The 14008-nt window shown below is 44.5% G+C and overlaps 1 protein-coding gene across 11 annotated transcripts in view; it reads right to left on the bottom strand.

Annotated features, from left to right (window-relative positions):
• Positions 1–2919: 2919 nt before the first annotated feature.
• The window catches only part of RBM47 (RNA binding motif protein 47), a 174287-nt gene continuing 163198 nt past the window's right edge, over positions 2920–14008 (bottom strand). For all 11 annotated transcript variants that reach the window (XM_066278911.1, XM_066278916.1, XM_066278909.1 and 8 more), the window contains 2 exons: positions 11115–11308; positions 2920–5674 (listed from right to left, as the gene is read on the bottom strand). In XM_066278911.1, the coding sequence (XP_066135008.1) occupies positions 5435–5674; positions 11115–11308 (434 nt within the window). In that variant the 3' untranslated portion in view covers positions 2920–5434. The remainder of the gene's footprint in view (positions 5675–11114; positions 11309–14008) is intronic.

Here is a 14008-nt window from a genome sequence, read left to right as displayed (position 1 = left end):
AAAAGAAACGAAAAGGCATAAAATCAAAGGGCTTAATGGAGTTACTATAGCAGAATGCAGTCACAGGACAATCTATAAAGAAGGGAAGTGTTTGTTGAGTGCCAACAACATGCCACACTTTTTAAAGATTCATGAACTCATCTGATGTTCACAGTATGAGGTCAGGATTATTATCTCTACTTTATCCCTTAAGAAACTGGTGGTCAGATAGGTGAGACGCCTTTTCCAAGGTCATGGGGCTGGAAAGTAGCAGAGCTGGGGTTTTCCCTCCCAGACAGCCTGACTGCAAACCCAACCTTGTTGCGTAAGTCCACGGTGTTTGCGCACAGAGGTAAGTATTTGGCAATTGCGTTTTTTCCAGGTTTACTGGTGTGAGGAGTTAGGAAAGAGGAATGCTGTGTACTTAAAAAGGTTCAACTAATTAGAGAAAAAGAGGACAAAGAAAAGGCTGTACACAGTCTGACGGCTTGTACTTGGAATCAGCAAAACACTTTGTGAATATCTTCTGAGTCTCATTCTATATATAAACCTAATCCTTCCCTTGACCCTGGGTGATCAGAGATGGGCAATGTGTCAAGGATGTGGTAGAGCAAGGATCAAGTAGGTATATCTGTATCATCCTACCCAGTAATTTTTTTAAAAACAATATGTATATATATATATTTTTTGGCCATGGTGTCAAAATGTCATTTCATAAAAAAAACCTATGCCACATTATTTTATTTTTTGCAAAAGAGATACAGACAGACAGGAAGGAAGAGAGATGAGAAGCATCAACTCATAGTTGTGGCACCTTAGTTATTCACAGATTGCTTTCTCATATGTGCCTTGACGGGGGAGGGGGGTGCTCCAGCCAAGCCAGTGACCCCTTGCTCAAGCCAGTGACCATGGGGTCATGTCTATAACATGCTCAAGCTAACAACCCTGCATTCAAGCTGGTGACCTCAGGGTTTCAAACCTGGGTCCTTACCGTCCTAGACCAACGCTCTTTACACTGAACCACTGCCTGGTCAGGCACATTTCTTGTTTGTTTGTTTGTTTTTTTAAACAATTCTGATATAAAAGCTGTGTACCCACAGACTAAAAAAGATATTACATAATATACTATACATTTCTTTTAAAATGTCAAATACCTAATGTCATTAAAATAGGGTCTGTTAAGTCAGGAAGGTCAATTAAAACTAAGAAAATACACCTAGCACAGCATAGATATGCCACCCAATGAAAAGTGGACAGTCCATAGGATTATTCTTCACTAGAAAAGAAAAATCAGAATCTTTGTTTTCTAACTGTTCTGATCTTCAATTAAATAAGTGCTTATGAATGTTGTAACAAATATTTTTGGAATAAAAAACGTGGGGCACCTATTTCAGTGAAGAATCAGAGGCTATAGTTATCCTCCTATGATGGTTCTTAAGTCTCCTCCATCATCTCCGGTACTGCCTTGTAGATAGAGCTCCTTCAATTACCGAAACGTACATTGTTAGCAGCCTTACTTACAGCTGCTGTGTCTTCCATGCTGAGAGTAGGCTTTTTTAGCCAATCTACCTTCAGTTCTCATCCCCCAAGTTGCATATGAAAAAAACAAAACAAAACCACAACACTTTTTAGCCAACAACAAAAAAAGCTACACTTGTAGAAAAGCTTTTCTTTTTCTGGGCTCTGAAGTTAGTTGTTGGCATGACTGGTTTTATCCATTTCCAGGGTCAGTGAGCTGTTAGAAAGAATCTGGGAATTGGAGTCTGAGCACAGATTCCAGTCCAGGTTTTTACCAGCTGTGTGACCTTGGCCACACACATTATCTGCCCTGCCGACTTCACTGGCCTTCTGTGAGGTCCACCTGAGCCAAAAAGCCTAATGAATAACGTAATCATAGCATTTATCCCCACCTGACATGTTATTTACCTGCTCCTTTTGTCCTGGAATGAGGACTCTATGCAGACAAGATTGTGTTGCTTTTGTTCATGCTGTAGCCACCACAGCAACTAGACAAAGCCTGGCACCTAGCAGAGTACAGTACACATTTTATATGATTGTTAATTCCTTTTCTAATGATATCACTCAAACTCCGGGATTCTGCAACTTGAAGGGAATCTGTACTTTTCTCCTAGGACAATAAGGAATCAGATCTTGTTGCCCTTGAAAATATTGCCTAATGATCTGTCATCTGGGAAGGTTTCCCAGCCTCTTCTGCCTTTACAAAGGCCTTTATCTTTGAAGAAGAAACAGGAAGTTAGTGTTCCAAGGAACGTGGGTCGGGAGACCTAACCCAGGCAGCTCAAGACTAAGAAGGTAAAATTCTTAATCAATGGCAAAACCACATGGGGCCATTTTTAGAAGTAATTCTTTCGACAACCCATCACTTTTCCTTGAATCATTTGATTGGTTTTGCTAATGGACACTGTCTGAAGTTAGTGATGACCTTTAGAGAAAAGGAAAGAAAATGTTGTGCTAACCTTGCTGTGCACTGTGAGAAGGAGAAATAGAGGCTTTGGCTTCCTACTCAGTGCTCGACATTCGGGCCACCCCAGGACTTTCATGAAACCACCGAACGACTCAATGTCACATCAACTGCCTCCACTTAGAGTTGCGCGTAAGGCCGTTAAGATCATAAACAAGCTTACGTCATGACAGCCGGGACAGGCTTTGCCACATCCTATTCCAGTCCAGATGCTGAGCAGTATCTGACTGGTCAACTGTCAGCCACCTGAGCTCCAGTTCGATGGAGTAATAACTCACACTTTTTACTATTGATTCGTTCTCCACCTTCAACGGCAATTCCAAACCAAAACACCCGAGGGCAATTTGCTGGTTTCTCCAGCTGAAGATAACGAATTAGTTCATTCCTTTTAGGCTGTTGAGGGTCTTTCTAATTTTGTTAGAAATAAGTACGAAGAAAACACAATTTAAAATAAGATCTTGAAATTGTTTTAAAGAAAGCTTTATTTACTACATACATCCTAAGACTGTACGGTGAATGGAGCAAGAGCAAAAGAAATTTAAAAGCTTTTCAAAGACAAAGCAACTAAAGAGAACTAAACTGCTAGCATGTTTGAAAATAGAGAACTCTAAAGCTTTTTTTTTTTACATTTATATAGTTTGTTCTTAACCCTAAAAAAAAAAAAGTTCACATTTCAAGTTATAAACTTACCTCAGTAGTAGTGTATATGAAATGGGTTTGAAACAGATGAGAGGCTCACTGATCTTTAACTGGCTGTCACCAACATTTGTTTTTAAGGTAGCTTGGTATTGGCCATGTCAAGATACCATTTTATTTCTTTTATTTTTATTACCCCCCCCCAAATAATTTACAGGCACATGTAAAATACAGTAAGATTGCTGAGTCAGAGCCTCCTCCAGTGATCCTCTGTGACAATCCTACTCTGCAAGGAGACCACTTCTTTCACACCAAGTCAGGGGATGAGGATCTGATCCAAATTGCATTTTGCTGGATTACTCATTCCAACAGATTCACCATTGGATACAGCTTGCTGGGTACATCATCAGGAACATTGCACAATTACTTTGTCATTTAAGAATGATGGAAAGAAATGTTAGGAATGTTTAAAGGCCTTTGCAGGCTCTCAATAATTTTACACAATAAATTAATATTGCTTATATATAAAAAATTCATCCCCCCTTAAGTTGGGGGATGAACAAAACTAAAACATATGCTAGAGGCATCATTCTAATATTAACCCGCAAATAAGAATTCAGCCATCAGCAAAAATTCAGTGAGCGGAAAGAAAGGTGTTATGGATCTCATATGACATAAAAACACAACTGTGTAAATTGCTATCTATTGCACACCTCACTTGATAAAGCCTTTAAACAAATTCCAGGTTGATGTATTTCATAAAGGAGATGACAATCTTAACATTTTACTGTATTTTACATTCACTCTGCTAAACAAAAGCCTTTAAACAGGCACAAAACACTGCAACAATATACCTATTGGCTTCCTAATAAAACAAAACTTTTAATAACATTGAAATAAAATGGTTTCATTTTGCATTAAACTATATACCATGAACTTCTGCAACATAAAAAACCTAAAAACAAGCACTAGGGGGATATGTACAAACTCTCTCTTAACTCCTGCAGGTCTCTCTTCCTCCTCCTGGATGGCACTGGCCCCAATTCAGTTCACCTGCCACCTGCCTGTGCCCGGCAACGGGAGGAAAGCCCTGTTCAATAAGCACAATGTATCTAACACCACTGGAGACCGCAGGCGTTCTGCATGAAACATGATAAGGCAACCAGAAGCATAACTTTCTGCAACAGGAGTCTCTGGGGGCCTTGCTACAATGACATTCATCGTCTCTACCAACTCATACTTCATAAACAAAATAAAAGCATCAGGGGAAAAAAACTGAAGTTTTATACTGAACAATTAAATAGCTATGCAAAGATGTTCACGAAAACTATTAAAATCTTGTGCTTACACATACTCTGCTACTGAAAATATAGTATGTCCCCAACCAAAAAACAAAACAAAACAAAAAAACCAAAAAACCCCACACAAAAACCAAAAAACAAACAAAAACAACAAAATCCCATGGAGAAGTATAAAAGCCATTGATGTTTTCTCTACCAGAGTAATTCATCTGCTCTAGACTTGCCACACGGGGAGGTGGAGTGGGGAAAGAAGGAAGGGGTGAGTAGGGGAGCGAGGAGGGAACATCGAGTTCAGGAGCGAAGACACAAGGATGAGGAGGGGCCCAAGGTAACGGTGGCGGGGAGAGCTTCCCAGTGTTTGGACTCAGCAGTGTGACAAGTCTTTTCGACGTTGGCTTAAGGGGGAGACTGAGTGTTTCATTTCTTTTAAAAAATAGAACGGCCATGGCTAGGCAACACCGTCCACCCTCAATGCCAGCAAATACAGAGGTTCTACTCATTTTAAAATTGCACTTTCCAGTATAGTTTTTAAAATAACGTTTTATGTATTTTTAAAGCACTATTGTTTGTATCTTTAAATATTGAATATATTTTTCAAAATAGTTCCCTAGCTGCTCAAGTGTGCTTTTTAATATATAGTTGATATATTATTGAAGGTACTACAAAATAGAAATCTCTGGAGTGCAGAAGTTAAGAAAATAACCTTCATACTGAAAATATATCCTTAAAAAATACAAAAACAAAAAGACCTCTATACAAACGTACTACAACATACAAATTTTTAAGAGATGGTATTTAAGGCACAAACCATTGCAAGTCTCTTAGAAATGTATGAACACAGGCCTGCTAAATTGAAAACAGTCTTAAAAAACTAGTGAAAACTTCATGTGTATAAAATATTTCTGTGTGATATCTGATTACATTCTTCACTTTCAGGTTTCATGGGTGTGCTAATCCACCACCTTCTTTCTTCATAAATAGTAAAGTGTTCCTTCGGGGGCAGTTTCGTGGTCTGTCTCCGCGGCCGTCGCAGAGGTCAGTACGTCTGGTAGACGTCGTGGATGGGAACCTGAATAGCAGCGGCGGGGAAGGCCTGAGGTATGTAGCCGGCGTATCCTCCGTAGACGGCGGCGGCCGCTGCCGCGTTCTTCTGTAGTGTGGCGATCGTGGCCGTGGCCGGAGCAGCGAAGGGAACGTAACTGGCCCCGTAGATCCCGGCAGTGGGAATTCTCTGAATGTTTGGTGCCACCGTGTAGACTGGAGTTATTGGGCGGCCCTGGCGAGGAGAGAGAAAGGGCATCCTTACTGATCACAAGTTACCTTTAGTCAGCCATTCATTCCTTCAACTCCCAGATGTGAAAAACAGAGGCCTCTCCTCTCAGGGATGAGGAGACAGAGGGATAAACAACTAACAATGATTTTGTGTAAATGGCAGGTGAAAAGAGCCATTAAGGGAAGGTGGCCTTGCATCCTCAAGGTTCATTCAAATTCAGCAGGTGAAAAGTCAGAGAACTAGAATGCTAGTGGAAAGTTTGAATACACTGGAATCTTCTACCCGCTGATCCACTCAATCAGCAAATACCCCAGAAGGAGCTAGAGAAGGGAGCTGAGACTCTACCCTTTACTTAGTTGATCTCACTGTAGTTTTAAAACTTTCCTAAAGCGGGGACCTAACACGCATGCCAGCTGCCTCATACTTAACTCAAGGAACATGGTATTTCAAAAATGAAGGGAAGAAGAGACTGACAAGTTTATGGAACTAAGTATATAGATCTCCAAAGGGCAACTTCCTAAGCTGTTCCTTAAAGAAAAAAAAAAGTGACCATACTCAATTTTCAACAAATGTAATGGTTTCAACCACCTCCCACCTAAGACACTATACATACATATTGTGATAGAAACTTACAGGAGGAACCAACTAACCTGGGAAGCTGGAGACAGCCTCTCAGAAGTAGAGACATTGAGCTGGGCTTTGAAGGGTAAGGAGGAGTTTCCACATGAGGAGGATTTGGAAAAAACAAGCTAACTAAAGCCGCCTCACTGTAGACGCCACTCCTGACTGTAAAAGGCCCTGCTACTTCCTCTTCTCTACTTGGAAGTGCAACTACGATGTTTTCAGAGTAAACAGGAGTAGAGAGGGAATACTGTGGTTCAGCATTTCCCAAAGTGTCTGCGACCAAGAAGAGGATTTTGGTAAAATAAGACACACATTTAATAAAATACGTGGTGAACTTTCTCTCCCATGGAATGCCCTATAACAAACGCTGCTATGGTCTCTACGTCTTATTGCATCTTCAAATAAACAACTCAGGATAGATGAAATGGAAAACTAGATTTATAAAGAAATTACTGGCCCTGACCGGTTGGCTCAGTGGTAGAGCATTGGCCCGGTGTGTGGAAGTCCTGGGTTCGATTCCTGGTCAGGGCACACAGGAGAAGTGCCCATCTGCTTCTCCACCCTTCTCCCTCTCCTTCCTCTCTGCCTCTCTTCCCTTCCCACAGCCAAAGCTCCACTGGAGCAAAGTTGGCCAGAGCACTGAGGATGGCTCCATGACCTCTGCCTCAGGCACTAGAATGGCTCTGGCCACAACGGAACAACGCCCCAGATGGGCAGAGCATTGCCCCCTGGTGGGTATGCCGGGTGGATTTTGGTTGGGCACATGCAGGAGTCTGTCTGACTGCCTCCCTGCTTCTAACTTCAGAAAAATACAAAAATAAATAAATAAATAAAATAAAAAAGAAATAACTTTCTTATGCATTTTTATAAAGAAGTGAGTTATCGTTCCTTTACAAAATCTGTACATCAGAGTCACAAAATTACGTTCAAAGGAACTTTATAATCTAAGAGTCTTTTTTCTGAACTGTAACCAAAATAATAATTATACTAATGATAATTACTGCCAGACACTTTTTTCCATGCTTTATTTGTATGACATTATTGAATCCATTACAACCACTAATAAGCTGCCATTGTGACTACGCAGAGAGGTTCGGATGTGCTGACTGACTCGCAGGAGGCGAACCAGCCTTTCAGCAGAGGCAGCTGGGAGGTGGGGCTCCGGGCCTGCACTTTTAAAGCCTACGATATCGTGATTACAACAGATCTCTCACTGGCAAGGGTTTATAACCAGGGACAGGGACTTTGGAACTGGGAAGACTGTGATTCACAACAAGACTCAAGCAATCTTTCCCAAACATGTGGACATACATTTTTTTTTAATTTTTTTTTTTAAACTGGTAAGGTTGTAATTTTTTAATTTATTTTTATTTATTCATTTTAGAGAGGAGAGAGAGAAGGAGAGAGAGACAGAGAGAGGAGAGAGAGACAGGGGGGAGGAGCTGGAAGCATCAACTCCCATATGTGCCTTGACCAGGCAAGCCCAGGGTTTCGAACCGGTGACCTTAGCATTTCCAGGTCGACGCTTTATCCACTGCGCCACCACAGGTCAGGCCTGGACATACATTTAATGACAAATGCACAAAGGGAGGTAATGGCAGGGAAGGTGACGTCAGAGAGGCACCTGTCCATATGCCATGGCCCAGCCTCGTGCCTGGGCGCAGGTGTGTGAGATGGAGCGGGGCTGCTGTGGGGAGCTGGAGGCGGCAGAGGAAACAAACCTCAGTATCCCCCCTCTCCAGGAGGGACGGTTATCCTTGCTCTGCCTATGCCACAGATTTGTGGTTAAGATTTGAGAACACTGAGAAATCATTTTAGAAAAGTGACTGTCTGCATCAGCAAACGTTTTCTGTATCACTTACTAAGGCTACATGAAAATCCTGGTCAGGGCTACACAGGAACGTCCCTGAGCACCTGGAGACAGAGGAAAACTGAATGTGCTCTACAGGAAGGTTCTGGAAGCCATTCTGGGAACTTATTTCCAGTCAGAAATGTGTTCTGTTAATTAACCATTAGTGCCTAGAATGCTCCTTTCTCTGCTGCAGTTTGGCAGAGAATACAGAAGGGGTGGAGGTCTGAACGTGGCAGAGAACCCAGGTCAACGACCTGAAAGGCAGGACAGAGTACACAGATCTGAAGGACAGCACCAAGCCAACACACTCAAAGAAGCCACTCCCAGGTCACAGGGCAAGCAGCACCAGGCACTCTGCAGAATAGATTGAGGGGGAAAACCTCCAAAGGAATCAGCTGATGATTGTACACTGAGCAAATTCTTAAGCAAAGACTTCAAATAAAGACCCTGATGGTGACACCCAGGGCAGATGGACAAAAGACAGCAAGAGCCTGCGATTCAGATGTGATTGAGGGGCCTGGAATTGGGCCTGACCAGAACTGACACTGCCCACCAAAAATGAAAGTTTACGAGTTTCTCAATAAGGAATAATTAGAAATTACTACCAGAATTACAGCAAGTATTGCTTGTAGGTTTTTACAGTCCATAAGAAGTAATAACACTTAGCTGTCATTCTACAGTGTGAAGCAATTACAATCTATTCCTTTTTTTGGTGGTAGGGAGTCTTGAATCAAAGAATACTTGCTGGCCCTGGCCAGTTGGCTCAACAGTAGAGTGTTGGCCCAGTGTGTGGAAGTCCCGGGTTCGATTCCTGGTCAGGGTACACAGGAAAAGTGCCCATCTGCTTCTCCACCCCTCCCCCTCTCCTTTCTCTCTGACTTTCTCTTCCCCTCCTGCAGCCGAGGCTCCATTGGAGCAAAGTTGGCCCAGGCGCTGAGGATGGCTCCATGGCCTCCGCCTTAGGCGCTAGAATGGCTCCGGTTACAGTGGAGCAATGCCCAGAGGGGCCAAGCATCACCCCCTGGTGGGCATGCTGGGTGGATCCAGTCTGTCTGTCTGCCTCTCTGCTGCTTCTCACTTCGGAAAAATGCACACACACACAAAGAATACTGGCTGACATACTGGTAGATGAATAAACTTGAACCTTTCTGAGTAATGCAGACAAGACCGGGGCTCAAGTGGGCAGATGTAGGTAAACAGCATCCCACCGCGGTGGTTCACAGACTGGCCCTGCTTCAACATCGCTGAGGAGCTGGTACAAAATATGGACTCTGGAACCCCAGCTCAGTTCTGAGAATTGGAATCTGAGGTTTCAGTCTAACAATCTCTGTTCCCTGGGTAATTCTTATCTAATTAGATAAGAGACCCTAGGTCTGAGCATTTGTGCCTTTTTAAAAAATTGATTTGAGAGAGAAAGAGAAGGGAGTGGAAGAGAAAGGGGGAGGGAGAAAGAGAGGGAGAGGGAGGTGGAGAGAGAAAGACACACACACACACATCAATCTGTTGTTCCACTTACATACGCACTTACTGGTTGATTCTTGTATGTGCCCTGACCAGGGATCGAACCTGCAGCCTTAGTATATTGGGACGATGCTCTACACCAACTGCCAAGTGCTTGTTAATTCATTGCTTCACAAAGAAGAGATTTAACAAGAATTTTTCTTTCTGTTTGGATAAGTGACTTATCACTTACAGGTATTCCCAATGTACTGTGCACTGAAGATACAAAAGAATTTAAGATGCAGCTCTTGGCCTGGAGAAGCTTCATTTTAATCAGGGAGATAGAACATATTGGCAGTCACATATCAAGTAATAATGCAGGTGGTGAGAAGTGCAGGAGAGTTGGTTTCCAAGGCTAGGTAGATGGGACAGATTCTACAGCAAGGATGAGACAGAGGAAACTACAGCTGAGAGAGCACTCCGAGCACAGGTGGAGAAGGAGGCTGGAATGACAAGGCTAGACTGGGAGAGATATGGAATAGTCAGATACGGCTGGAGATGATTAATGGCAGATTTTATAGTTTCACATGTCTCCATCTCTACAAGCATTTTTCTCTCCGTGTACATACATGTGTATATATGTATACATATGTATATACTCATACAGAGAGAGGGAGATTTTTTTCCATTGACTTGAGAGAGGATAGGAGAGAGAGAGAGAAGAATCAACTCGCTGTTCCACTCAGTTGTGCACTCACTGATCGCATCATCTCTATGTGCCCTGACGGGGGTCCACCCCATGACCTCATTGCACTGGGACGATGCTTTATCTACTGAGCCACCACCTGGTCAGGGCTGAGAGAGATTTTTCCTTAAAATTCTTCATTGAACTGCAATTTGAAATGTGAAAATGAAAAGTGTCTTCCTGGACTGTATGTGTCAGCATCTTAATCATAAGAACATAAGTTAAAAATTAGCCAGTGTGCCTGACAGGTGGCGGTGCAGCGGAGACAGAATCAACCTGGGACACTGAGGTCCCCAGTTTGAAACCCTGAGGTCACAGGTTTGAGCACAAAGGTTGTTGGCTTGAGCCCAAAGGTCACTGGCTTGAGCAAGGGGTCACTGGCTCGGCTGGGACCCCCGGTCAAGGCACGTATGAGAAGCAATCATCAAACAACTAGAATGAAGCAACTATAAGTTGATGCTTCTCTTTTCCTCTCCCCTCTCTCTCCTTCCCCCCCCCCCAAAAAAAAAAATTATCCAGGGTCATAAAAAAAAGTATAATATTATGACACTGAGAACCGTCATTTTTGCTTAATGCATCATATCTTTAATGCAGTGATAACGTTAGGGTAGTACATTGGTATTAAAATTTTTTCTGTCTTGTCATGATTTATATTAAATTATTTTTCTGTCACTCAATTTCATAGTTCTAGCAGACAGCTCTACACAATGAATTCTGCTGAATGGTAGATGAATGCACGCAAAGACAGGCCTCAGTGACAATGACCAGGGCAGGAACTCTACCTGGAAAGGCGGAGGCGTTGACACCGCAGGAATGACGGCCGCCGCTGCGGCCGCGACGGCGCTGGCTGGGTCTGGCTGCACCGCGATGGGGCTGATCATGTGCTCCATTGCGTGGAGTTTGCCATCTTCAATCATTTTAGGAGCGGGAGCGGCCTGAAACATGGAATACTGGGCCCCGATGGCAGGGATAGCCACTGCAAGAGAAGTCACAGGGAAACACACGTCCACCACTTCCAGTCACTTAGAAAGCTCCATCGCTTTCCCGATATTCTTAAGAACCATGTTTGGCAGTCACGGGCTCCCCCTGCTAACTTCTGCTTTCTCGGTCCAGGTAAGGAGGTGATACCCAAGAGGAAGAGAGGGGAGGAGGCAGGTCCTTCCCCCGCCTGTCTCCCAAACGGAACACTGTGGGCCCGGTGGAGGTTCCCGACAGATCATCATGGAAGGCAAGTCTCGAGTTAGGTTCCTGCACTATTTCCTATGCCTTGTACAGAAAAATCTCATTCTGAATCTTACTCCTGATATTTTACAGAGCAAGGAAGGGCTTTCTAAGTGAGGAAACTGGCTCAGAATCAGAAGTCAGATCAGAGGCTTGAGGCCCACCCAGTGTGAGAACTAGCCTCCCTTCTCACTCACCCCTGTCATTCCCAGACCCCGAGAGCTAGCCTCCCTCTCACTCCACCCCTGTCATTCCCAGACCCCGAGAGCTAGCCTCCCTCTCACTCACCTCTGTCACTCCCAGACCCCGAGAGCTAGCCTCCCTCTCACTCACCTCTGTCACTCCCAGACCCCGAGAGCTAGCCTCCCTCTCACTCACCCCTGTCATTCCCAGACCCCGAGAGCTAGCCTCCCTCTCACTCACCCCTGTCATTCCCAGACCCCGAGAGCTAGCCTCCCTCTCACTCACCTCTGTCACTCCCAGACCCCGAGAGCTAGCCTCCCTCTCACTCACCTCTGTCACTCCAAGACCCCGAGAGCTAGCCTCCCTCTCACTCACCTCTGTCACTCCCAGACCCCGAGAGCTAGCCTCCCTCTCGCTCACCCGTCATTCCCAGACCCCGAGAGCTAGCCTCCCTCTCACTCACCTCTGTCACTCCAAGACCCCGAGAGCTAGCCTCCCTCTCACTCACCTCTGTCACTCCAAGACCCCGAGAGCTAGCCTCCCTCTCACTCACCTCTGTCACTCCCAGACCCCGAGAGCTAGCCTCCCTCTCGCTCACCCCTGTCACTCCCAGACCCCGAGAGCTAGCCTCCCTCTCACTCACCTCTGTCACTCCAAGACCCCGAGAGCTAGCCTCCCTCTCACTCACCTCTGTCACTCCCAGACCCCGAGAGCTAGCCTCCCTGTCGCTCACCTCTGTCACTCCCAGACCCTGAGAGCTAGCCCCCCTCTCACTCACCTCTGTCACTCCCAGACCCCGAGAGCTAGCCTCCCTGTCGCTCACCTCTGTCACTCCCAGACCCTGAGAGCTAGCCCCCCTCTCACTCACCTCTGTCACTCCCAGACCCCGAGAGCTAGCCTCCCTCTCACTCACCTCTGTCACTCCCAGACCCCGAGAGCTAGCCTCCCTCTCACTCACCGCTGTCATTCCCAGACCCCGTGCCCTTTTCACTGTCACCGCACTTTCAGAAGCAGGTGCTGCTGAGGGTTCATTCTGAGCACTCAGAGCTCTGGGTACCCCTTTCCCACCCTGCGGTTCAGATCTCAACATTACTGACTCAAGGAAAAATGCATAATAAAAAAGGAAAAATTTCCTAATTTTCTAATGTTCAATCAAAACAGCAAAGCAGCAATGACTGGTTTTCTGATGGACCTGCCAATTCAAAGAGGTGTTTCTGTGAGTCAAGTCCAAAGGACTCATTTTAACCAGAGTTCAAACAGATAGGAGTTATTGAATGTCAGTGTATGATAAAGAGAGGTAAAAAGGACAAAATACTAGCCCTAATTAGGGGGGCTGTGTGTGTGTGTGTGTGTTTTGAGAGGATAAGCAAGAATATGCAATGAATCTACAAAATATACTTTCATTTATAGTTTTTCTCCAACAGTATCTATTCTAATAAAAATTGATTTGATATAAAGTAAAGAGACAATTTGACTGTAGCTAACCAATGGCCATTCAATAAAATCTACCTAAAAAAAAAAAAAAAAAAAAATCTACCCACAACTTCAACCAAATCTTTTACCCGTCTTTCCGACTATATGATCTCATGCCCAGACACTTCACCACTGCACTGGTGATTCTCCTACAGTAAAAACTTTGTCAGGATCAAACAAAAATAGGCCCTGGCCAGGTGGCTCACAGGATAAAGCATCCTCCCAGCACACTGAGGTTGATCCCCAGTCAGAGCATGAATAAGAAGCAATCATAGCCTGACCAGGCGGTGGTGCAGTGGATAGAGCGTTGGACTGGGACGCAGAGGACCCGAGTTCGAGACCCCGAGCTCGCCAGCTTGAGCGCGGGCTCATCTGCTTTGAGCAAAGCTCACCAGTTTGGACCCAGGGTCGCTGGCTTGAGCAGGGGGTTACTTGGTCTGCTGAAGGCCCACGGTCGGGGCACATGTGGGGGAGCGATCAACGAGCAACTAGGGTGTCGCAACGAAAAACTGATGATTGATGCTTCTCTCTCCGTTCCTGTCTGTCTGTCCCTGTCTATCCCTCTCTCTAACTCTCTGTCTCTGTAAAAAAAAAAAAAAAAAAAAAGAAGCAATTATAACTAATGGAACAACGAAGTGGAACGGCAAATTGATGCTTTCCCCTGTCCTCTCTCTCTTTCTCTCTTCACCAATGGAAAAATTAAAAACAAAAAACAAACAAACAAAAAACACCAAAAAACAAAAATATAGACGAAGAGGAAGGGGCCCGGAGAGGGTTGTGGGTTTAGTTACTCTGGGGT

The sequence above is a fragment of the Saccopteryx bilineata genome, chromosome 5 (genome assembly GCF_036850765.1).
Source record: "Saccopteryx bilineata isolate mSacBil1 chromosome 5, mSacBil1_pri_phased_curated, whole genome shotgun sequence".
NCBI lineage: Eukaryota > Metazoa > Chordata > Mammalia > Chiroptera > Emballonuridae > Saccopteryx > Saccopteryx bilineata.
This window is presented reverse-complemented; position numbering and strand designations above follow the sequence as displayed.